Genomic DNA, 23,927 nt, shown 5'->3' with positions numbered 1-23,927 from the left:
ATTTAACCTCAGAATGATCTCAAAGTAAGTCTGATTTTGTGGTGGCTGTGCTTCAAAGGGGACATTGATCTTCCACAATTTGATATGATTCTTTAGGGTCTTCATGAACTGTCTGCAACATACTTTGGTTAAAGTTCCTCAGTGGTCGTGTAAAACAACACACTTTTTACCTTGCTCTATTCACAGCGACTCATTTTGGGGCATGTCATCAGTGTTGAGTACTACTGTAAAGTTTACCCTGCCTGGTTTACATGTTTGAAAATGATAAACAGTTGAAAACATTAGAAAGTTAGAAAAGTAATCAAAAAGTAATCAAATGTAATCAGTTACATTACTTTAATAAAGTAATTGAAAAGTTACACTACTTATTACATTTTAAGTAGGGTAACTTGTAATCTGTAACCTATTACATTTCCAAAGTAACCTTCCCAACACTGATAGATAGATAGATAGATAGATAGATAGATAGATAGATACTTTTAGGAAAAAACAGATGGATAGATGGAAAAACAGACGAATAGATTGAAAGACAGATGGATAGACACTTACAGACAGACAGACAGATAGCGATGTATAACTATTAGTTGGGAATGTTGTTCCAGGACCAGGGGATGTCAATAAACTCTTGTTTTGTGAGTTCAGATGAAGAAGATCGCTCGCAGACAACAGCAGCAGCAGCAACAGCAAGAACAGGAGCAGATGGGTGGGACCAGGAGGGGTCCGAGCAGGGGGGGGCGCCAGAGTAACGATGACAGCGAGGGTAAGACTCGGACACACACCGGAGTGGATGGATAACGGTGTGAAATGGCTTGATGAAAGGTGTGAACCGGGCTCCATCTCTCCACAGATGGCTCCAGCAGTCACGGACTGGACGGGCTGCTCTCATATTCCTCTCTGCCACGCCAACAACTGCTGGCTTTGGATCCCAACATATACGGTAGCGAGCAGTTCCGACACGGGCTCACGCCACCACAGCTAGGCCCCGAGCAGATGCACTCCTACGGTGAGGATCTCTTACTGCACCAACTTCAGCATTGGTTCTTTTCTCAGTTAACCGAAATGTTTGTTTGCATTTGAACACTGACTTCATTTCAGACTCAGAGACAATTTTCCATGACTTGGACAGTGATGGAAGCCTCAGTCATCTCGGAGACTGTCTCTTGTCGACTGCCGACGGTGGACTTCTGGCAGGGCGGATAGGAAATCCCATTGATCGCCTCTACTCGATGCAAAACTCCTACTTTACCTCATGACCCTGGTTCCACATCCCTAAGCACTCCTCCACCACAGCAGGGGGCAACAAATAGATTGAGTCTCACTGCAGGCGTCTTTCATCATCAAAACTAATTGAATCCCTCAATCGTATCTTAGTCGTGCCAATAAAGCGCTAACCAACGAAACCAAGACAGGATCACACCCTAAAAATTCCATTTAACATGGACAGAATGGGAGTTCACTGGAAAAACATGTTTTATATCACATATATGCACTATTTTTTTTGCTCTGTATTGCTTAAACATTATTGCGACAGTCATAGGCGTGTCTCAGACATCAGCAGGAAGCTGTTCATGACGTGTGTTACCTCAAACTCTGCTCACTGCACAGCAAATAAAAAAAAACTAATCAAGGCTGTATCCGAAATCACCCCTATACTCTTATTCACTATAGAGTGCTGCAGTGATGACATATTTTGTAGGCCTAACCCTGGAAACAAGTTGGCATTTTAGCATTTCCACTTCCACTGTCCTGAAGTCAATGGCTTTTTTTGAATGAGTTTCTGGTGAAATGCCTGAAATGAGGTCTGTGGTTAACACAAGCGCAAAATATTTTCACATTCTATTCCACAACATAAAATACATCAGTAATACCTTACTCATGTTTTTTAAGCTTTTAAGTGACTTGAAAAAGGCAGCTGTTAACAAGTGGCTAAATGGGACATTTGGGTCCAAACAGTTGCTTTCATAGCCTCATTGAGTTTATAATCGCTAACTCAAACTTTTAGGGAAAATGTTTTTTAGATTTCATAAAAGTTGTGTTCATTTGTGAAGATTATCATGATGAACAAAACATGATTATAAACTTTTGTTGATCACAGAGCTTATTTTGTTGGGTTTTTGTTGAAGGAACCAGGGTGATGCAAACCTCTGGATTGGCCTGCAAAAATACGTCATCACTGCAGCTCTCTCGACCACTGAATGAGTGAATGAAACCGAGAGAGACAGAAGTTCTGTCCAGTATGGTTGTGGACAACACTACAAATGACTGTCCCCCCAAACAGTACACTATGTAAGGATAAAGGGGTGATTTCAGACACAGCACACGTCAAATTCATATCACTCTCTCCTTATTGCCTTGCCATCTTTATGTCCGTCTTGAATAGGAATCAGCTTTTATTTAAACCTAATGTAAAAAACCAAAAGAGTCTAGCATGCTGCATAAGTCAAATGTACATTAATATTTCTTGTAAAGAAACAATAATTATTAAAGGTGCACTTTTTTTTTGTATGTTGAGCTGACCAATATAGCAGTTGTTTTGGACTTACGCTGACACCTAGTGGTGTGGATGCAGCATCACTCAAACACAAAAGCAAGGTTATTATAGTAAATTAAAACTAAAGCATAAAAAAAGTTTTCATTACTTTAAATAAAATAAATGTTAATTGAAAAAAAAAAATGTATGTTTTTTTTTCCCCCTCCATGTAGTTGCCAAGCCAACATTTCTCATTTTCATTTAGTTGTTTGTTAAAGCTGCAGTCCGTAGCTTTTTTTGGTTAAAAATGATCCGAAATCAATATTTGAGCAAATACATAACCAGCCAGTGTTCAAAACTATCGCCTTACTTTAGCCCGATTCACAACAGTTAGCTTATAATAATGTTTTTTAATTTGAGTGGTACGGGTAGGTTTTCGCGGGAAATTCGAGCATGCCGCTGCGTTATTCCGTCACTTCTGTAAACATAAAGATTGAGTCCCAGCTACTAGGCTATCGCATGTGAGGATCCTGCAGGTGGCGGATCGTTTATAGCCTTTTCTCACAGCAGCCAGAATAATTAAATGTATCATTCTGATGGCGGATTGTAATCCATAAAAGATTGTGTTTATGAAGCATATGTGAATGAAATTAAATGATATTGCAGTTTTAAATGTGCTTCTGATTACAGATAGCCTGGGATTAAGACGTAGGCTAGAATCTGTGATTGCGAAGTACAGTAAATATCCACACCGGTGTGGTGACTGACAGCCACACATACTCTTCAGAACATTAGATTCATCCGCGCTGGAGCCGTGCCGACTCACAACCCACGCAAGGAAGATAATTCCGCACACAGCTGCAATTCCAGGTTTTCAAACACAGATGGCGACAAAGAGGCAAAACTTACGGACTGCAGCTTTAACTTGATGTACTAAAATAGCTAAAACAAATTAAAGTTAAAGTATATAGACAAAAACTAATAAAAAATGGCAAAAACGCACAACTAAATTACTAAAACTAACTAAAATGAAGAATTTAAATTGTAAAATAGCTTTTATGAGTCTTCATTTCATGTTAATGTATATTAGTACATTATATTTTTCAAAAGTACTATTGTTTTTTTTATGCGTAAATCTCTTTAAATTAGGGTGAAAAAAATCACTAGTGCATCTTTAACACAAATTAAGCTTTAATTTTTCTTTTCACAAATTAAAAATGTTGACAGCTAGTGCAGTATTTTCTTTGAATAAATTTAATTTGGTAGGTTTTTAACTATTGTCAGTTTCTCAGACAGGGTCTTAGTGTTTAGTGTCTTTTCTTTAAGCCGCCTTAACTGTGCATTACACAATTCACGAGACAAAATATTAAAAAGAAAATAATGAAACATCAAAGCTGAAGTAGATATCTCAAAGAAAATATTAGTGAGGGAGTCTTGGCAGGGTTCATAGAGCAAAGGAGTCACACATACCACAGTGGCTCAGTCAACACTATCAAAACTCACAGACTTATTAAATTGAAGCTAGATTCGACAAGTATGGAAATTATAATGTAATTTAATATTTCATAACAAAACCACAAAAGAGATTTTTTAATTCTAATTTCAGGTTTTGGACACAGGGTAGATTTCCTCTGAAAAAAAAAAAAAAGTGAGATATGTGAAAACTATCAAGGGCCTTGAATTTTTCTGCAGCAGCATTGCTCCGCATTGACTGTAGGTTTTAGATGGTTAGGCATTGGGTAAAATGTAGGAATGCGCTCTAATCTCCAAACCGAGATGACTCTATGATGAGGAAATAATCAGGGTTATTGCTGTTAAAGGGTTAGTTAGCCTTACAGTTACAGGGTTGATAATAAATATGACGTCTATCTCTTTAGTACTGACAAGAAAAATAGCACAAAGTATTAAAAATCCCCCCCTAAATGTTACAGGACGTGTACACTTGGCAACGTTTTGCTAATTGTGCTTTATTGTAATATACTAAATGTGTTGGTCACATGACTATTGTTGTAATTAGCACTATTGTTATACGTGTAGTTATTTACTTCACTTCTTTTAACTTATGTTCTTGTTGGCTATTTTTAACAGCAACAATAGCATTGGAATATTTATGTTGCAGCATGAGACACTGTATATGTGAAATGTATTATTTATATTGAAGAATGTACAGCAGGCTTACATTAACACCATCTGCTTATGAAAACCTTCAAAATCCTGACGAACTGAAATGTAGTTTTTAGTACACTGGACATGAGTTGCTGGTAAATCAAGTGTGCAGCTGACAGCTCACATATTCATGAAGCCTTTTGTGATACTGGACTGTTTCATTTAGTGTGGTGTAATATTTCTTTTTAAAGGACTGCGGTGATGACAGCTGTAGATGGGGAGATGAATGGTACGTCTTTCGGTTTCCTTTAGTGTGATCACTTTCAGCTAATGTGTTTTTTTGTGTACGGTGTTCTTGGTTTTCAAATATAACTCGTCATTTCAAACATTGACGGCTGGCTGTGTGATTTATGGCTCATGCACTCTGATAAGTATGCGATTCTGGTAAAAGAGTTACATTTTGTTCCACTTTTGATAAATGGACCAAATGAAAGGTCTGTTTAGCTCAGTGGTCAAAGGTTCAAAACCCGTGTCCTCCCTCCCGTTTACCCAGCAGGCAAAGCGGTCCTAATCTAATGCCTCCCCTACAGTCTTTTGTTCCTGGACGCAGGGAACCGGTGGACATCTGAGGGGGGAGATATTACATGCCTGCATTCTTTGGTTTAATATTATACAGTGACGCCAAGGTAAGGAGAAAAACATTCAAAGGGACTAACAGAAGAAAAACCCCATTATAAATGACATAAACCTGCATATTGTAGATTTCACATGTTAAATAACAAGCATCCCAAACACATAACAACTAAAAACAAACATATTACAGATAATTATGTTTCCATTGCACTGAAGGCAATTAATATAGATCTAAAAAATAATTCAGGTTTCAGTGACATGTGAAGCTACTTTAAAAAAAAAAAACTTAATAGAATTAAGACAAATAAATTCTCTTCAATCAAGTATGGTAAAGAGAGAACAGCATGTTCATCTAAAATTAATTTTATAATTTAATTTTATCCTAATATTAATATTCATTTTAATGATTAACTATTAGTATTAATATAAATATTAGTAATAATAATAATAATAATAATATTTAGAATGCGGATTTTTTTTCCCATTCAAAAACATAATTTCATATCTCTGATTATAAGTCCACCGCAGGTAGATTCTCACAGTAAAATTTAATATTGGTTTATGAAAAAACATCTTTATATTTATGGATTCAATTGTGCTTTTTGGTAAAATGTTGCTAAAATAGGATGCTAAATCTTCAAAAGGGCAGAGAACTACAGAGATGAAAGCAGAAATGCATATTTTATTGCAACTTCATGTATTAATATCATGAAAACTTTTAAAAATGATTTCTCATAAATAGTGTAGAATAAAACATCACATTGAATAGTTTGAATAAAGGTGTGCAAAAGATTGAGGCTTGTTTTTTTGGAAGATAATAAACCTTTTCCCAGCCTATTTCTTCCCAGTACCGAGTATAAAACACCTGTGTTATTGTCCTCATTAGCCAGAACAGTGACAAAACCCATCTATGTGGGCTGCGGCGCAGCATTTGCTGTTGGAAGAAAGTTTTATAAATATTTTAATTCATTGTACTTAGTCACACATTCAGGTATAATTATAGAAACGCAGACTTTACTGCTTACCTATTCCTGAAAGGTTGACGGTCTCAACACAGGCAAGGAAACGTGTGAGGTGAGGTTGACACGCTTCAGCAGAGCTCTGGTTCTCCTGCAGACAGAGCTCAAACACTGAAAACTCACCAGCACAATCTGTTCGGATCTTCCTTATCACTGGACTGCATTCAGATGGAAGAAAAACAGGAGGAAAACATAATAAATATAAAATAGTCTTAATCCCTGTATATTTAGGTGTTTTATCAGCTATAGGAAAATAAACTCTATTAAATAAAATACTACACTCTTGCTAGTTATTTAATTTGTCTACTAACATATCCAACAGTGGATTTTTACTTTATTTATTTTTGAAAAATGAACATTTGAATTCAGCCACTTTTACTGAAAGTTATGAACATTTCCACCACAGTCTCATTGCATTACATCTCAAATGATGCATTGTGTTTAATAGCATTAAGCGGAAATTACAAATTCGAACATTTTTGGAAAATTAGATTTAATTGAGAAAAAAAAAAAAACACGACTAAATACAGCGTGATGGGAAATAAAAATATAAATTATTCTTTTCCTTTATTATTAATCCTAAATGATTCTAAGAAACGTCAAATATTTCGTTTTCACTGACAGTTGTCTGCTTGGTAAACAAGTTCACCAAATTTTATTAGGTTTTGAATATGTTGTTACTAAATTATATATTTTTAATGTATTGTCATAGATCTAAATAAATAAAAGCATGGTAAAACAACACAGTTTTAATGAGATGAAGAATCACATTTAGATACATTTTTGATATATAGAAGAATACAAAACTTTTTATGGCCAAGAGAACATAAACGCATTTTGTCTGAAAGCATGATATATGAACATACTGTGATGAAGTGCACTGTGCCACCCTCAGCTTCAGGTCTAGACACTTCTCTTGCCAGGATGCTGGATATGTGACAACACATGCACCATATTCCTCCAGCTCCTTCTGGCAGTATTTGGTTGTGATGGCCATTGCCGCCTCCCTGTTATAATACAGTTTAATATGTATTAGATTAGCCTACATGCGACTTACAATGGATTCTCAACACTGCAGGTTCACGTTTTAGAAGGAGAACTAATATGACGGACAGGCGTTCAAGGACAGCGAAGTTTTAGGGTCATTTGAATACATAACACACATTCTAGTTCATACAATTCACTATTCAATTTAGCTAATGGAGTTGAAACAAAGCTTGGCTTGCTATCAGACTGTTACTGCCGTCGTATTACAGAGTAAGAACGACAATGTAATATACAACATGTAAAACAAGTATTTAACACACCGCTGTCAGTCAGAGCTACTTACATGTTGAACACCCTGGATTTTCACTCGGTTCTCGTGAAGGTTACTATCATCACGCACACGTGCAAAGAGAACGTCCGCACTCTCGCCGGAGGAATTCGATTGGTCAATATTTATGCTTACGCTGATCTTATTGGTCGTATCACTGGTTGGCGTGAAAGAATGGGCGTGGCTTTGAACATACGCGATTCTTTAAAATAAAAATTTTCATTCTTTTTTTTTATTGTCATATTTTGTTTTTAAAGAAACAAGTTAACCAGCACATAACCAAGTTATGTGCTAGTAAACCGGTTTTCTTTACTGATTCATTTATTTTCTTTATTATTCACTTTATTATTCATTTTCCTATAACACACACAAGTTCCAGTATGTTAAAATAAACAGCAATACGATTAAAAATATACAAGAAACAAACAATAAAAGAACGATAGAAAGGTCATATACTCATTCATACAAGAGGAAAGCAGCTTATGTGCCATCAGAGGTATCTTTAACACTTGTAGTGTCAAAATCCCTGTCCCTGTTATTTTTAGTATAATATACATACAGATGTAAGAAATTAGTTTGCTTAAATTAAAAAAATTAGAACATTGCATTATATATTAACATATTTAATTGCATCAAATATCGTTACATGTTCTAGTAGCCTTTCCGCCCTTACTACGTAAACGGTAATTTATTAAGTAAAACAATGTTTGTTTATACAGAACTTCGATAGAATAGAAAAATAGAAAGCTAGTTTTTGTTTTTTGTTGTTTTAAAAAAATAATAATAATAATAAAAAATAAATAAAGATAAATATAGATAAAGTAGAATTAAAATAGAATAGAAAGTGTTAGAGTTAGAGGGTCAAATAAAGGTGGAACAGATGTGTTTTTAGTCGTTTCTTGATTAATAATAATCGTTCAATATATGCCTTTTCTTTTATTATCCTATAGAATGTGACATTTTTTTATAATAGCATTTCCATATGAAATTTTCTGTCAATCCGAAAAATGTTCAGACAAGGACATGTGCCGGATATTGCGTCACCGGCGTACGTGCTTGCGTATGCGGAAGCTGTCGTATGTGTCTGAAATTCTTCAGAAATCTGTAGTGGCCACTAGACAACAGGCCGGTGCGAAGCTGCCTTTTTCCCATCAGCGCCTGCAAGGAGGAGGCGGAGGAGAGTAGGAGGGTCGACGGAGGAAGGCACACTGCAGAATGGATGAAGCTAAAAAAGAGGGCAATATGTCCGCAGACGGCGTTGATGGGCCGGGGGGGACGCAGGCGCGTGCGCCGAGCGATGAGCTGGTGAGATCAGTGTCTCTCCACAGCCGCAGGCCACGCGTTCTGCACGGTACGGTGTTCCCGTTTCTCCTCCTCTACCCAGGCTGCTTATATTCGTGGCTAGGAGTTTACGGAGCTGCCGAGTACTTTGAGGCCGGCCTGCTGGCGCTCGCCGCTCTCGGGATCGCGCACGTCCTGACAGTGCTTTCTGGCTACTGGTCCGTGCACGCGCACGGCTGGCTCACCTGCTCGAAGGTGAAAAATGTGATGAAAACAAATATGTGCTATGTAAACATTGAATATTAATATTACTTTGAAAGACCAACACATTTGAATGGTCGCTTTTATTGGCTAGGTTTGACTTAGTAAGTATATCGTCCAACCATATGTTTGGGACATCTCATAATTTCGCACAGTAAGCTGACTGTAATTATGCGATTATATTTTCAACAGGAGTCTGACCCAGCCAAAGCCACCTTTGCTAAAGTTATACCAACACCCAACCATGGTTCCGCAGAACTGGTGCCTCTACTGAGGGATAAGGTGAGATCTTGTTTTCATCAACGTTTAGGAGTCCCACTTGTGATCCTCAGCTGTCAAAACGGAATAAAGATATTAAGTGTAGCTTTTTTTATTTTTATAAAATTAATGTAGAATACTTTGTTGCAATATTATTATTTATTTTTTTATTTTGAGGGAATTTCAAGGTAATACACAATATTAATTTCTTTATTATGCACCATTTATTCCTATAGAAATACAAATATGCGAAATACATTTTCATATTATTTTCAGATAATACAATGTTTAAGTTAAAAAAACAGAGCAGAGGTATTTTAAAATCGAATGCATGGAAGACAGATTGGTGCCATTTAGTGGGAGAAATGAAGAAAATAATATGTAATACCATGGTGTAATCTCTAGATTCTTTTATAACCCTGTATATAATATGTACATATTGAGGTTCATATTCCCTAGTTGTTTATAAGTATTTTCAGACATTATTATATTAGGTTTTGCATTTAGATATATTTTTAGACATGATCAAAGACTACTTCATCTCGGCTGATTTGTAGATTGTACCTCAAAAAATTTCTGAACATTTTTGTAATTTTCATATTTCCCTTTAATTTCCAATGGCAGTCTTTTGTGTGTGACTTCGATTAGCCTTTTGTAATCACATCCATGATTGTGTGTGTGTGTGTGTTCATATAGCAAGTACCACAAAAGTCACCAAGTTTCATGGTATTCTAATAAAGTAAAAAAAAAAAAAATCAAAATATTTTTTGGGTCTAAAATGACCAAAGACCACCAGATTAATTAAATAGGATAGACCACCATCTCTTTATTTTTATTGTGATATGGTGCTTGTCTCAAATGTTGTTATACAGGTGTCTCACAGTCATACAGTTTCAAAAACCGTGATTGTCAGGCCTGGAAATGTCCTGGAAATAAATTAAATCTTTTTAATATTCTAAACATTCTAATATTTTACATTATCTAGGTGTCATATTTTCAATAATCCTTAGTTGGAAATCATGAACACATGGAAAAGTCAATTGTTCCTTAGTCAAAGGTGTGGAAACCCTAATTGTAGGTTATAATGATGATACAAACATGGCGGCGCGTTCATACGCTGCGGCTTCTCTCTCTCCCGATAGAAAGGTGTTTTCGCTAGGTGTCATATTTTCAATAATCCTTAGTTGGAAATCATGAACACATGGAAAAGTCAATTGTTCCTTAGTCAAAGGTGTGGAAACCCTAATTGTAGGTTATAACAGATGAAAAATGTCTTATGTAAAGCCTCATTTTTCGTGCAGGATGAGGATGGAGTGGAAATCCTGTCCTTTGAGTTCCAGAAGATCCGTTATGTGTATGACAGCAAGGAGAAGAAATGCTTTCTGCCAGTGGCATTTCCAATCAACTTTCCCATGAGTCATTTCCAAAACTGGAAAGGCTATCAGGAGGAGGATCAGTTACGAGCTGCAGAGAAGTGCTATGGCACCAACCGTGCAGAGATGATGGTGCCGGACTTCCTGGAGCTCTTCAAGGAGAGAGCCACAGCACCCTTCTTTGTCTTCCAGGTACGTCTGCAGAGCATGCGGTTTGATTTTACTGATATTTATGGAGCTTTTGCATGATGGATTGATGGTCTGTGCATTATAAATACATGAGTGTACTAGAAATGCATCATCGTCTTATGGCAGTGGTTCTCAATCCTGAAACACCAGCCTATGAGTATGGTATGAACTGTATGTTTTTGTTCCCCTGTAGGTGTTTTGTGTGGGTCTCTGGTGTTTGGATGAGTACTGGTACTACAGTGTCTTTACGCTCTTCATGCTTGTGGCATTTGAAGCATCTCTGGTGCAGCAGCAGATGAGGAACATGTCAGAAATCCGCAGAATGGGGAACAAACCTTACATGATCCAGGTAACTGCAGCTCCCGGCTCCAGTTTTGGTTCAGCTGTAGTTAAATGTCCATGTTGGTCTATTAACTCTTTTTGAAATGTTCTTCATAAAGCACGTAATGCTGGTTCTGTCTTCTGGTTGGTCATTACAGTGTTCCATCTGTGATGTCATCCACAATATAGTGACATATAGGCCTGGGCGATAAAACGGTATCGATATTTATCGACGGTACACCTTCTTCGATAACGATATAAAAAATGTTCGATATAGTGCATAATATAGGCACGTGCTATGAGTGACGCAGACAGCACACACAAACATGAACATGAGTGCTGTGCCTGCCTGTGATGAGGAGATTGTGAATAAAAAAAATGTATATTAGTCAAATTTAAAATAAATATTTGCATTTGAATGCAAAAATGGTACAATCGAATGTTAGGTGCGCGTCAGGGAGCGTCATCAGTGGAGCACGTGTGTTCACTTGTGTTATCTTTTACTAATATTTAAATTTGTTTGATGATCTGAAACATTAAAGTGTGACAAACATGCAAAAAAATAAGAAATCAGGAAGGGGGCCAACACTTTTTCACACCACTGTGTGTATGTATATATATATAATGTTTGTCTCAATAAATTGAGTTAATTTAAAAATACAGTGGTTAAATATAAACTTTTTTTTTCTATTGTTCTTTGTTTTAAAAAAGGTTATAAAAATCTCAATAATTATCGATACCGAACGATATGAAACATTATATCGTTGATACATTTTTTTGCTATATCGGCCAGCCCTAGTGACATATAAGAACAGCTACAATATAATAGAAAATGTTCTATTATTGTTTGCTTGTCAGGGACTATATATTTTATCGAAAGTATGGCGCTCAAAGAATATGCTAAATAAAATAGGTTTTATGTAGTAACTATTTCATAAAAGGAATAGACTGAACTTCAGTGCTTCATGTTAAACAGTGCCTATTGGCTGTGACTGTCTTCGCGATACGGCACTCCCTCTCTTACTTTATTGATTGGTTAATAAACAGCGACTTAGAATAAGAGTGAGATGTATAATTTTAACTCTTTTCATCTGTAACAGGTCTATCGGAACAGAAAATGGAGGCCTGTATCCAGTGATGAACTAGTTCCTGGAGACATTGTCTCAGTTGGTGAGTTTCATGGAATCTGAATGTCATACAGTTGCCTAAAAATATTTTTACATCTGAGACATGCTTAAAAATATGTATTTGCATTTTTATTTAAGCAAATTGTTTTACAAGAACCGTTCGAACATTTGGGGTCAGTACGTGTTTTTCTTTTTCTTTTTATTCTCAGCAAGGTTGAATTAAATCGATCAAAACTGACAATAAAGACTTTAATAATATTACAAAAGATTTCTGTTATCAAATAAATGCTTTTCTTTTGAACTTTCTATTCATCAAATAATCCTGACAAAAAAATTATCTCAGTTTCCACAAAAATATTAATCAGCACAACTATTTTCAACACTGATAATAATAAGAAATGTTTCTTAAGCAGCAAACTCGCATATTACAATGATTTGTGAAGGATCATGTGACACTGAAGACTGGAGTAATGATGCTGAAAATTCAGCTTTGCATCAAAGGGATCAATTACATTTTAAAACATTTTCCTTCAGAAAGAAGTTATTTAAAATTTTAATCATATTTCACAATATTACTATTTGTACTGTATTTTTGATCAAACAAGCATAAGAGACTTCTTTCAAAAACCTACTGACCCCAAACTTTGAACGGTAGATTATACTGTTCAAAATTAAGATATAAAGTATTTGGCTGCTGGTTGTCACATGTTCGTAGTTCATGTGATGTTCTACACAAGTGCTGACTTAATACATCCAAATGAAATCGAAGTGTAAATCTAATATTTGCGAGCACGTTAATGAGCGTCTATTCCTCATGTCATCACAGGACGTTCTCCTCAAGATAACCTGGTTCCCTGTGACGTGCTGCTACTGCGAGGCCGCTGCATTGTGGATGAGGCCATGCTCACAGGAGAGTCTGTACCTCAGATGAAGGTGCGTCTGACTGCTCTCGCCACCGAATCAGCAGCCAACTTCAGCAGAATCTGCTGTCTCTAATTGGCTGTGTTGTGTCTGTAGGAGCCTGTAGAGGACCTGGACCCTGACAGGATCCTGGACCTGCAAACAGACTCCCGTCTTCACGTCATCTCAGGAGGCACCAAAGTGGTTCAGCACAGCCCGCCTCTCCGAGCCAGTGCAGGCCTGAAACGTTAGTACTCACGGCTGTGATTGGTCCTTAAGAACCTTTACACGTGTTTTAGCTCTAATGCCCAATTTAACTTAATTGTGAGTTTAAAATTTGTATATGTAATTGTACTCTCTCTTTTTCTGTCTTTTCACAGCTGTAGACAATGGCTGTGTTGCGTATGTTTTGCGGACGGGGTTCTACACTTCTCAGGTGAGGTGCTTCATCAAGAGACATGTTTTTGAGAGACATTTGTTTAGACATTTTGCTACTGTTTATTTGGAGGTCAGTGAAATCTTGACAGGAAGCAGTTCAGAGAAGAATGAGTCACAATGCTCTTTTTCAGTTTTGTGTTCGAGAAATGTCTAAACCATTATTGTTGTTATTGTTTTTAGGGCAAATTATTAAGAACGATTCTGTTTGGTGTGAAGAGGGTAACAGCCAACAACCTGGAGACTTTTATCTTTATCCTTTTCCTATTGGTTTTTGCCATCGCAGCAGCTGTGTATGTTTGGGTCGAGGGTGAGTCACATTCATCTGAAATCTCCTTTTATGGAGAGGGATGGGTGGGATAGTTTGACTAGTTGTCCAAAAACAAGCTGATTAATTTTTTAAGGGTGTTTTTTTTTCAACAGAATCTATCCACTTTAATTACTGCTTACTTGCTTTTAAGATAAGTTCAGTATTTAAGCAGTCTCTCAAACCTTGTGCATTCTGCTCTGTTCAGGTGTGAACTGCTTCTTTAAGATGACTAGTCTGTTTTGAAAATGTGTTGTTTTGCACATTTCTGTTTTGCAGTAACACATTTATTTAACTTATTTTGATTTTCATTCTTTTTTTTGTCTTATTTTATTTCCTGTTTTTTGGTAATGTCTTTTCTGCCCTATACAAGTCTCTGTTGGCTATTTATACCTTCCAAGCAACTTTGTGTTTTCTAAAAATCAAAAGTTCAAAAGTTTGGTTTTGATAAGATTTTATGTTTTTGAAAGAAGTCTCACCAGGGCTACATTTATTTAATGAAAAATACAATAAAACGGTAGGATTGTGAAATATTATTACCATTTAAAATAACTGTTTTCTATTTTGCTATATTTTAAAAAGTAATTTATTCCTTGTGATGCAAAGCTGAATTTTCAGCATCATTACTCCAGTCTTCAGTGTCACACGATCCTTCAGAAATCATTATTATTATCATTGTTGAAAACAGCCTAATATTTTATTGGAAACTGTAATGCATGATTCTTATAAATTGAAAGTTCAAAAGAACCACATTTATTGAAATACAATATTTTGTAACATTTATAAATGTCTTTAGTCACCTTTGATCAATTTAATTCATCCTTGCTGAATAAAAGTATTAATTTATTGTAAAAAAAATCATACTGACCCCAAAACATTTGAACGGTAGCTTATGTTTTATTTGTGCATACGTGATATGAAATTGCTTGCATATCAACAGCATATCCCATCAGTTTTCCCATCATACTTCACTCTCTGTGTCTTTCAGGGACGAAGGACCCGAACAGAAACAAGTATAAGCTGTTTCTGGAGTGCACTCTGATCCTCACGTCAGTAGTGCCTCCTGAATTACCCATAGAGCTCTCACTGGCTGTTAACACATCTCTCATAGCCCTGGCCAAACTCTGTGAGTGACTGCACTGGATTCAACATAGTCGTGACCGAATCTCACTAATCTCTCCCTTCTCACACTCATCCTCTCATATTCTTCCCTTACAGATGTGTTTTGCACAGAACCTTTCAGAATCCCCTTCGCTGGGAAAGTGGAGATTTGCTGTTTTGACAAGACTGGCACCCTGACAAGCGACAGCCTGGTAGTCCGTGGCGTCGCAGGACTCAGGTAAAGCCTGAACAGCTTGCAAAATGATCTTTAAAAAATATCTTCCTCCTTCATTGTTGACCCTTAACACAGACGCTGATCACGTGTTTTCACAGTTAACATATTACCTACTACAACATACATATTACCAATACAACATATTACTTTGGCATTAAACTACAGAAAAATAGTTAACACAGCTTGACATCTTCCTCTTTTTTACCAGCGTATTCAATCTCTGTTTTCTCCTCTTTTTAAAGTCATAGAAACTCTATTGTGGATTTTTTAAATTTTGCTATTGGATTAAATGGAAGCACAAAAATGATGTTTGATGTAGTTTCTGTTCACCATTATTGAAGTGTACCCAACTATGATGACTTCAGAGAACCCCAGAAATGTGAAAAGCACATCCATGATCTCTTTCTGTTCCTCTTTTCCTTAGAGATGGGAAACAAGTGACGCCAGTGTCAGATATTCCAGTGGACACTCATCGGGTGGTGGCTACGTGTCATTCGCTGGTCACACTAGATGATGGACAGCTGGTGGGCGATCCGCTGGAAAAGGCCATGCTGACCGCAGCAGACTGGACGCTCACTAAAGGTCTGATTTAAACCCAGATCCGTTCACCAAAACAAAGTATAATATTGAAAACCATTTATCTGTCAAAATGTCAGAAAAAGTGTTAATCATTTTGAGTAATTGTTTGGTTTAACGCAACATATAGTAGACACTCTGGGTCACCATACTTGGCCACATGTCACGTCACTCACTCACTCACACAGTTGAAGTTGTGATGTATGACCTGGTTTCTGTCCCTTTATGTAGATGAGAAGGTATTTCCTCGCACCATAAAGACTCCTGGGCTGAAGATCCATCAGAGGTTTCATTTCGCCAGTGCTCTGAAGAGGATGTCAGTGCTGGCGTCATATGAGCGGATGGGCTCCACTGAGCTCTGCTATATCTCAACCGTTAAAGGTGCACCAGAGACCCTGAAGGACATGGTGAGCTTCTCTTTTGCTCTTTAGGTATATGTCTGGTACACTGTTGATAGTTAGTTCTCTGTGTTCTTCAGCAGATCTGTACCAGCTCTGACAAACACTGAATGATAACACCGCTAACGTTTTTTAGCTTAGCGTGAGAAGTTTACTCCCTCACATACTTTAGTCCCAGGGTTATCCTTTACACTGGGTTCTGACTAGAGATATGGAAAACTGTAAAACATTTTTAAAACAAAAGTCAATTGGTTGCTAGAACAACTAATTGACTAGTTAGTCTAGGAAGCCCTGTAAAATTATTTTGGTAAAGTGATTACTTTTAGGGATCCACGATATTGAAATACAACGTGGCGTGTTTTTCTATGATACATATTGTGGGAAAAATACATGAGTTTGCAAATAATTAATTATTCTAGAATGATTGGGGTGACTTCGTAGGGGAATGGATCTGCATAGAGAATAAAAAATAATTTTTGGGGGGGGGGTGAGCATCACCCTGAATAATTTGGGAACACTTCAAAAAATGTGAGGGTTAACACTTTGGGCATTTACTCTTTACTAAAATAAAGTAAAATCTTTCTCAGTAACCATAACATGAACAGTTTAAAAAAATTGTTTCCACTTGAGTTTTAAAGGCTTAATTTTTTTTATGAAGTATGCTCACTCAGCAACTTGTTTAGTAAGATTTTACCAGAAAGGATGTTACATTTTTTTTAAATCATATGTTAATATAAAAAAATCTTGCATAATCTTGTAGAATTTTTATTTTGTGTTTGTAACTCTTGTATTATTTCTGGTTTTTGCCATGAAGATAGCCTTAGATGCTGACATGGCAATAAAAATAAATACCTACTACGATAGACTAGATTCCCACTGTTTTTAAACCATTCAATATGCAGTAATAATAATTATGTTTTTGTTGTGAATATTATTGAATAAAAACATGAAACAAAATAGGAAGCAGCCTAATTTGTAATAACATCTTACTGTAAAATTTAAAAAAATTTAATTTAGTATTTAATAAAAAATTATAGTACTGTTAAATTACAATACAACTATTTATATCTAAATTTAGTTTTAAACTTTTGTCATATGTTAAACTATCAAACTTTTATTTTGCTGGCAAATTATTATATATGTGCTGCAAGTGTCAGAGTTCAGCATGGCACTGTGTTTGTTTACACACGCAGCTCATGAAATGGTTTTTCAGTAGTCAGAGCGGTTTAAGAGTATCTTTGGTTTCAGCGTCTCAGAACAGCTCAATTCACGGTATATTAACCAAGCCGCACTGAGACGCTGAAACACCACATCATGATAATTTCTTATTATCATGATGAGCGTGTAAACTAACACAGCGCCTTGCTTGACTTTGAAACACGCAGCGCATAATTAAGTCAATTTTAAAATTGCACCAAGGCATATTGCACTATCGTTTTTATTTCAATATATTATGTATCCCTAATTGCTTTGTTTGATTGGCTGTGATTTTTGCTTTAATGAGGACCAAAAAAATTGTTATTTCACAACTGTTAATTGTTGCTGCCATTTTGACCTGAAATTGAGGGAATTATTTGGTGCATTATAACTACTGACGACTAAATAGGTGCTATAGATTGGTGGTTCTGAATAATTTATTAAGGCATTATTGTTTTTCAGTTCTCTGAGTGTCCTGCCAGCTATGACGAGGTGCACAGAGAAATGTCACGGGAGGGAGCCAGAGTTCTCGCACTGGGATACAAAGAGATTGGCCATCTGAGCCATCAGCAGGTATTCAGCAGCGACCACTGAATGAAACCCTAAACGTCACATTTACACATGCTCTGTAGTTTATCACAGTCTGTTGTGTGTGCAGGTGAGGGAGGTGAGCCGGGACATGCTGGAGTGTGACCTGCGCTTTGCAGGGTTCATGGTCGTGTCCTGTCCTCTCAAGACCGACAGTAAGACAGTTATCAGAGAGATACAAGAGGCCTCACACCATGTGAGTGGATTAACTCCATATGTTAACATGTACTTAGTTAACACTTAATATGTCTGTATTGGCACCATAGTATTGGCAATTTTGCACTGTTTAAAACAATTTTAAAAAGGTATGAACAGGTGGGTGTTTGTCTTGGATTTTGGAAGTATCACTAATTTGTACTTGCATTTTTGCATTTGACATTTGTATCATAAATCACAGTGAAATGCAAAAAGATTTTGGAAAGATTTATACAAGTTGGCCCAAATCTAAAGGTTTTGAAATGGTTTAATAAATTAAAGGAACTGGTTTTATATAAATAAATAAAATGAGTTAATGGTTATGTGTACTGGTGAGTTATTTATAAATATTTATTTATATGTATTATGTAAACTAATTTTAAATAATGTATATTTGAATATATAAATAAAAATGTATAAATATATGTAAATGTTGTATTTATATATATATTTTGTGTATTTATATGTACACAATCATTGAAATGTTTGGTGTCAGTAATATTTTTGGTTTTAAAAAGAACTTAATACTTGCATTCCTATATTATAATACTTATATTCAGCAAAGACACATTAAATTGACCAAGAGTGATGTTACAAAATATTTCTCAATATTTCAAATAAATGCTTTTCTTCTGAACCTTACATTCAAAGTGTATCAGGGTTTCCACAAAAAATATTAAGCAGGTTTAAAAATGAATAATAAGTGTTTCTTTACAACCAAATCAGCATATTAGAATGATTCCTGAAGTATTATTTCTAAAAAGTTACGTGATTTGATATCAATTTTCACATTTTTCTTTTTCACAATCTGATCAAAGTCGAGCCAAACTTGTCTGTCACATAGTCTTAGACATCTGATTTGTCTCAATTTTGATTAAATGTATAATGTGTCTTTCACAGGGCTGTGTAGTTCCTTGCCAGAATATTTATAGCTTTATTAGGTTATTTGAATTCTGTATTAAGGAATAGTTTTCCAACACTTCTAACATTTGTCACATTATCTATCTACAGGTCGTAATGATCACAGGTGACAACCCTCTAACAGCGTGTCATGTGGCCAGAGAGCTGCATTTCATCCAGAAGGAGCACACGCTCATACTGCAGCAAAGCCCCAGTCAAGGTGTGAGACAATACTGCCCTAAAAGAGCTGGACGAACATATTTTAAGTAAATGTTTTGCTGAATCCCCTCACCTCTCTGTTTGTTCTGTTTTTTGCAGCTGAATGGCAGTGGGTGTCCATAGACTGCAGCGTGTGCCTCCCTCTACCTACTTCTTCAGTCTCAGATTTGGTCAGGCGGTATGACCTCTGTGTGACAGGAGAGGGACTGGCCAGGTTGACCTATGAACCCCGTTTACTCAATGCCCTGCTTCCTCATGTGCGAGTCTTTGCTCGTGTCAGCCCTAAGCAGAAGGTCAGCTTTACATGTTTGAGAAACCTTTGCTGATAGTTGAATTATCACGCTCTGCATTCATTGTTGTTCAGCATGGTTAACAATGTTGATTTTCCTGTCTGTGCAGGAGTTTGTCATAACTAGTTTGAAGGGACTGGGTTTCGTTACGCTGATGTGTGGAGATGGCACAAATGATGTTGGTGCGCTCAAACATGCTCACATAGGTGAGTCATTAAACATGCTGATCTTCGTCAGCAGAATGTCATAGATGTTCAATTGGGCCTGCACTTGGTTTTGTTTAAAGCAACGCAAAAGTAAGACACTTCCTAATGAAATCTAAGTGTGCGGTCTGGAGGGTTGAAGAGCAGACTTGTGCAGGTCAGATTTAGTTCATAATCATTGTCAAGTTGTCCAAATCAGCAACGCAATATATTTTCATATACAGAAAGCTATTGTAATGTGTGATATTATAAAGAAGACAACATTTTCTTTACAAAATTAAATATTTAGCTTTTATTTTGTCACTCAACTAAAGCCATTTTACATTTTTACTTTGTATTTTTGTACTTTTACTTTTGTATTTTTTTACACAATGTAAGAGTGCAGTTATTTGAATGACACTGAAGAGACACATTTTCAATATATAATTATTTGTAGTGCGCTTTACACAGTAAATATTGTTCTAGAACAGCATTTCTTTTATATTTGGAATTAACATTGTAACTTTGACAGCCCCTCAATCAATCAATCAATCAATCAAACTTTTTTTTTTAATTTACAGAAACTAAATGTGTCCATAGATTAGATTATAATAATTAGCAAAGGTAATTAGGATTCAAATTAAAATAATTACATTTCAGGATTCCTGAAGTTTTAAGATCTTTTGGCATCCCACGCTTTTTAACCATTGAATTTACCAGTCGTTTGTGATTTAGAATTAAGAATATTTTTACTCCAATTTCTTGTCATAACTAAAGAAATCTATATTGAGTATAAAAATACCCATTGCTTTTTAAGGTTTTATTAAATTAAATAACTTATTCAGTCCTAAAAATGTGGGAACCCCGGTTCTTTTTTTTTTTTCAAATATTTTTATTGGTTTTCATTATTTTGCAACAGTCACGACCACACAAACATATACAACATTCTTTTAACACATGACTACATACATATACACACCCCTAAAAAAGCTGCCTCCCAGTGTTTGTGAGATGGTGACCTTGCCTTTTTGCAACTAAGAAGAATCAGGCGTCTAGCCAATAATGAGGAAAAGGCAATAATTTCTACCTGGTTAGTTGATAGGTGCATTTCTTTTTAGCCAGCTTACTCCTAGACAGATGAAGCCTATGAAGCACCGTGAATTGTAAGAGTCCGTGTCTAATACATACAGAAGATGAGTGCACCAATTCTGTTGCACACTGCCAGGCTGTATCAGATATTTCTTTTCCCAGTTCCTCCTCCCATTGCCTCCTTATATGATCTAGAGATGGGGAGGCAGTTCTTTGAATGAACTCATGGTTAGAAACCATACCCCTTCAAAAAAGGTCCATATTTAACAACTCATCTGTCCAGCCCCCTTCTGGTTGGTTCAAGGAAGGAGAGAAGTGTTTTTTATGAAACTACAGACCTGTGGGTACCTAAAAAAAATTGGACTGAGGGATCTCAAAGTCCATTCTTAGCTGTTGGAATGAAATAAATATGCCGTCTTTGAAAAGGTCCTTAACATAATTAATTCCGTTTCTAGACCACAATTGAAATGCCAAATCGGGTTATTTCGGATAATTGGGTTATTCGTAGAATAGTGTTTGCTCGCTGGGATTGGAGCACAGAGCAGTGAAGGTAGAGATACTGGGTTACACGCATGCTGCTCCGTCAGTAACCAAAGTGGAGCTTCATCACTTGATCTATCAGAAAGCCAAAATATCAGTTCATGTAGGTTGGCTGCCCAGTAATAGTATACAAAATTTGACATTGCCAATCCACCCTCTTCTTTCTTCCTTTCCAAATATTATTTTCTTATCCTGAAGAAACATGTAAATACAATTATTCAGATCTTTGAAAAATGATTTGGGAATAAAAACTGGCACGGCCTGTGAACCCTGGTTCTTTAAAGACAGTTTTTGAGGGGGTGAATTAAAAAGAGAAATATCTTGTAATAGCTTACTTTAAATCATTTAGTGTCATCTCAAGGCCCCTTTGGAAGTTTGCTGAGGCCCCCTAGTGGGCTCCAGCCTCTTGGTTGAGAGCCATTGCTCTAAAAACAAATATGAGTGCATTAACTGTGCTTTTTTTTTTTTTTTTTTTTTTTTTTTTTGTTTGTTTGTTTTTTTTACAAATTAAGAGAATTTCAGTGTCAATTGGCAGCATGTTACGGATTGTCTTGTATTGAATCTGGAACATTATCTATAAAGCCTACTCTATAAAGTCTACTGTCTCATATCTGATAAGCAAAATATAAGCATAATACCTGTAAACTATCAACGTGATCAAAACTTTATTGAAAAACTGTTGTACACAATTTACTACATGCCTTCTGATGTCTGATTGATAGTTCATACTTTCATATCAAGTAAAAGGCCTCATCGGGTCATTTTTGCTGTCATGATGCATCAAATATGATACTTAACAAAAAAACACATGCACAGCAACTTCTTTTTTTAAATTGGATTTGTTTATTTTTTTATCTAAAGTTCCAATAAACTCTTCCACTTAAAAAAAAAAAAAATCGATTTTTCAAACTATTATTTTGATGTGTCAGGCTTTACAGGGTTGATATACAGTAGATGTACTCAAATCATAACATGTCCTTTGTGTTTACCAGGTGTGGCGTTGTTGGCTAACGCCCCAGAGCACATGCCTGAGAAAAAGAAGAGAAGCAAAGACAAAGAGTACTCCTCTGGAGAGCCCAGACCCCCAGTCCCGAGTTCAGGGATCAAACTCAGCTCCCGTGCAGCCAGACAGAGAATGATAGCCCAGAGAGAGGAGCAGCTCGCTGCACAAAAGGTAAGCAGCTCAAGTCTGATTGTGGTTTACATGTTTTGAATTTCAGCATTTAACTAGTTCACCTAAAAATGAAAATTCTGTCATCATTTACTCACCCTCATGTCGTTCCAAACTGGTATAAGTGTCAGTCTTCTGTTTAACACAAAAGAAGATATTTGGTAACAGTTGACGGTAGCCATTGAGTTCCATAGTATGGGGAAAAATACTATTTTTGGTTGAACTACGCCTTTAAGCTTGTACTATTTACTCCATATATGTAACCATATGTTGCATAAATGACTTGTGTCATAGGAGAGGATCAGTCAGGTGCTGCGAGAGCTAGAAGAGGATCAGATTCAGGTGGTTAAATTGGGTGACGCCTCTATTGCTGCTCCATTCACTTCCAAACTGTCCTCCATACAGTGCAGTAAGTAACACATGCTTGAGCGCTCTCATTTAGTCTTATGTACAGTTGGCCTAATGCTGTCCGATCTGTTTTCAGTCTGTCACGTGGTTAAACAGGGGCGCTGCACTCTGGTGACCACTCTGCAGATGTTTAAGATCCTGGCGCTGAACGCTCTGGTTCTGGCCTACAGTCAGTCTGTGCTTTACCTGGAGGGCGTCAAATTCAGCGACTTCCAGGCGACCCTTCAGGGCCTGCTGCTTGCCGGCTGCTTTCTCTTCATCTCAAGGTCAAAGGTGAGACTGTAATTCTTTGTCAAGCTGCTTGTAGTTTGTGATGGACCGAGTTTCACTGACTGTAAGCCATGTCTGTTTTTTGCCTTAGCCGTTGAAGACTCTGTCCAAAGAGCGGCCTTTACCAAACATCTTCAACCTGTACACTGTCCTCACAGTGCTGCTGCAGTTTGCAGTCCACTTCTGCAGTCTGGTGTACCTGTACAGAGGGGCACAGAGCAGAAGCCCACCCAGGTATGAATGGAAATAAGGAAATAAGAGTGGGATTTCCCAGTATCTTTACAGAAGAATTCTGTCACAAATCTTAGAAAATCTTGGTAACACTTGCCGGTTGTATACATAAAAACCCAAAGTATAATTCAGTTTACTGTCCCCAAACTTTGGCCAATGGCTCATGTTGTCAGATATCATCAACTGTCTTTAAAAATGATGGCCTTAAGGCGGGCGTACACGGTGCGATTCTGAAGGTCGGAACGTCGTGAGCTCTGGCACATGTCACGATTGAGTTTATCCGAAAATCGCACGGCGGCAGTCACACACGACACGAATTTACGACGATTTTACAAACTCTGA

General features: G+C 36.7%; 3 protein-coding genes across 3 annotated transcripts in view; 2 read left to right on the top strand and 1 right to left on the bottom strand.

Annotated features, from left to right (window-relative positions):
• LOC107670451 (LIM homeobox transcription factor 1-alpha-like) overlaps positions 1-1,826 on the top strand; it is a 22,568-nt gene extending 20,742 nt beyond the window's left edge. Inside the window, exons 7-9 of the mRNA XM_016463054.1 lie at positions 643-760; positions 848-1,003; positions 1,096-1,826. Coding sequence (XP_016318540.1) covers positions 643-760; positions 848-1,003; positions 1,096-1,253 — 432 coding nt within the window. The 3' untranslated portion in view covers positions 1,254-1,826. The remainder of the gene's footprint in view (positions 1-642; positions 761-847; positions 1,004-1,095) is intronic.
• A 4,193-nt stretch (positions 1,827-6,019) lies between these two features.
• LOC107670463 (coiled-coil-helix-coiled-coil-helix domain-containing protein 5-like) lies at positions 6,020-7,652 on the bottom strand. Its single transcript, XM_016463065.1, has 4 exons — positions 7,559-7,652; positions 7,095-7,235; positions 6,235-6,386; positions 6,020-6,143 (listed from the first exon to the last, which is right to left on the bottom strand). Coding segments are annotated over exons 1-4 (321 nt in total). The 5' UTR covers positions 7,561-7,652; the 3' UTR covers positions 6,020-6,117.
• Positions 7,653-8,577: 925 nt separating this feature from the next.
• LOC107670516 (manganese-transporting ATPase 13A1-like) overlaps positions 8,578-23,927 on the top strand; it is a 17,924-nt gene continuing 2,574 nt past the window's right edge. Inside the window, exons 1-22 of the mRNA XM_016463152.1 lie at positions 8,578-9,079; positions 9,278-9,367; positions 10,645-10,908; positions 11,099-11,254; positions 12,327-12,396; positions 13,180-13,286; positions 13,371-13,500; positions 13,634-13,689; positions 13,872-13,998; positions 14,984-15,121; positions 15,214-15,334; positions 15,756-15,913; positions 16,139-16,314; positions 17,965-18,075; positions 18,161-18,286; positions 19,297-19,405; positions 19,504-19,697; positions 19,804-19,900; positions 22,498-22,679; positions 22,971-23,085; positions 23,161-23,357; positions 23,446-23,588. Coding sequence (XP_016318638.1) covers positions 8,759-9,079; positions 9,278-9,367; positions 10,645-10,908; positions 11,099-11,254; positions 12,327-12,396; positions 13,180-13,286; positions 13,371-13,500; positions 13,634-13,689; positions 13,872-13,998; positions 14,984-15,121; positions 15,214-15,334; positions 15,756-15,913; positions 16,139-16,314; positions 17,965-18,075; positions 18,161-18,286; positions 19,297-19,405; positions 19,504-19,697; positions 19,804-19,900; positions 22,498-22,679; positions 22,971-23,085; positions 23,161-23,357; positions 23,446-23,588 — 3,188 coding nt within the window. The 5' untranslated portion in view covers positions 8,578-8,758. The remainder of the gene's footprint in view (positions 9,080-9,277; positions 9,368-10,644; positions 10,909-11,098; positions 11,255-12,326; positions 12,397-13,179; positions 13,287-13,370; positions 13,501-13,633; positions 13,690-13,871; positions 13,999-14,983; positions 15,122-15,213; positions 15,335-15,755; positions 15,914-16,138; positions 16,315-17,964; positions 18,076-18,160; positions 18,287-19,296; positions 19,406-19,503; positions 19,698-19,803; positions 19,901-22,497; positions 22,680-22,970; positions 23,086-23,160; positions 23,358-23,445; positions 23,589-23,927) is intronic.

This window comes from Sinocyclocheilus anshuiensis, unplaced genomic scaffold, assembly GCF_001515605.1.
Source record: "Sinocyclocheilus anshuiensis isolate Anshui unplaced genomic scaffold, SAMN03320099.WGS_v1.1 scaffold476, whole genome shotgun sequence".
Lineage (NCBI taxonomy): Eukaryota > Metazoa > Chordata > Actinopteri > Cypriniformes > Cyprinidae > Sinocyclocheilus > Sinocyclocheilus anshuiensis.
Note: the sequence above shows the minus strand (reverse complement) of the source record. Positions and strands in the feature narration are given on the sequence as shown.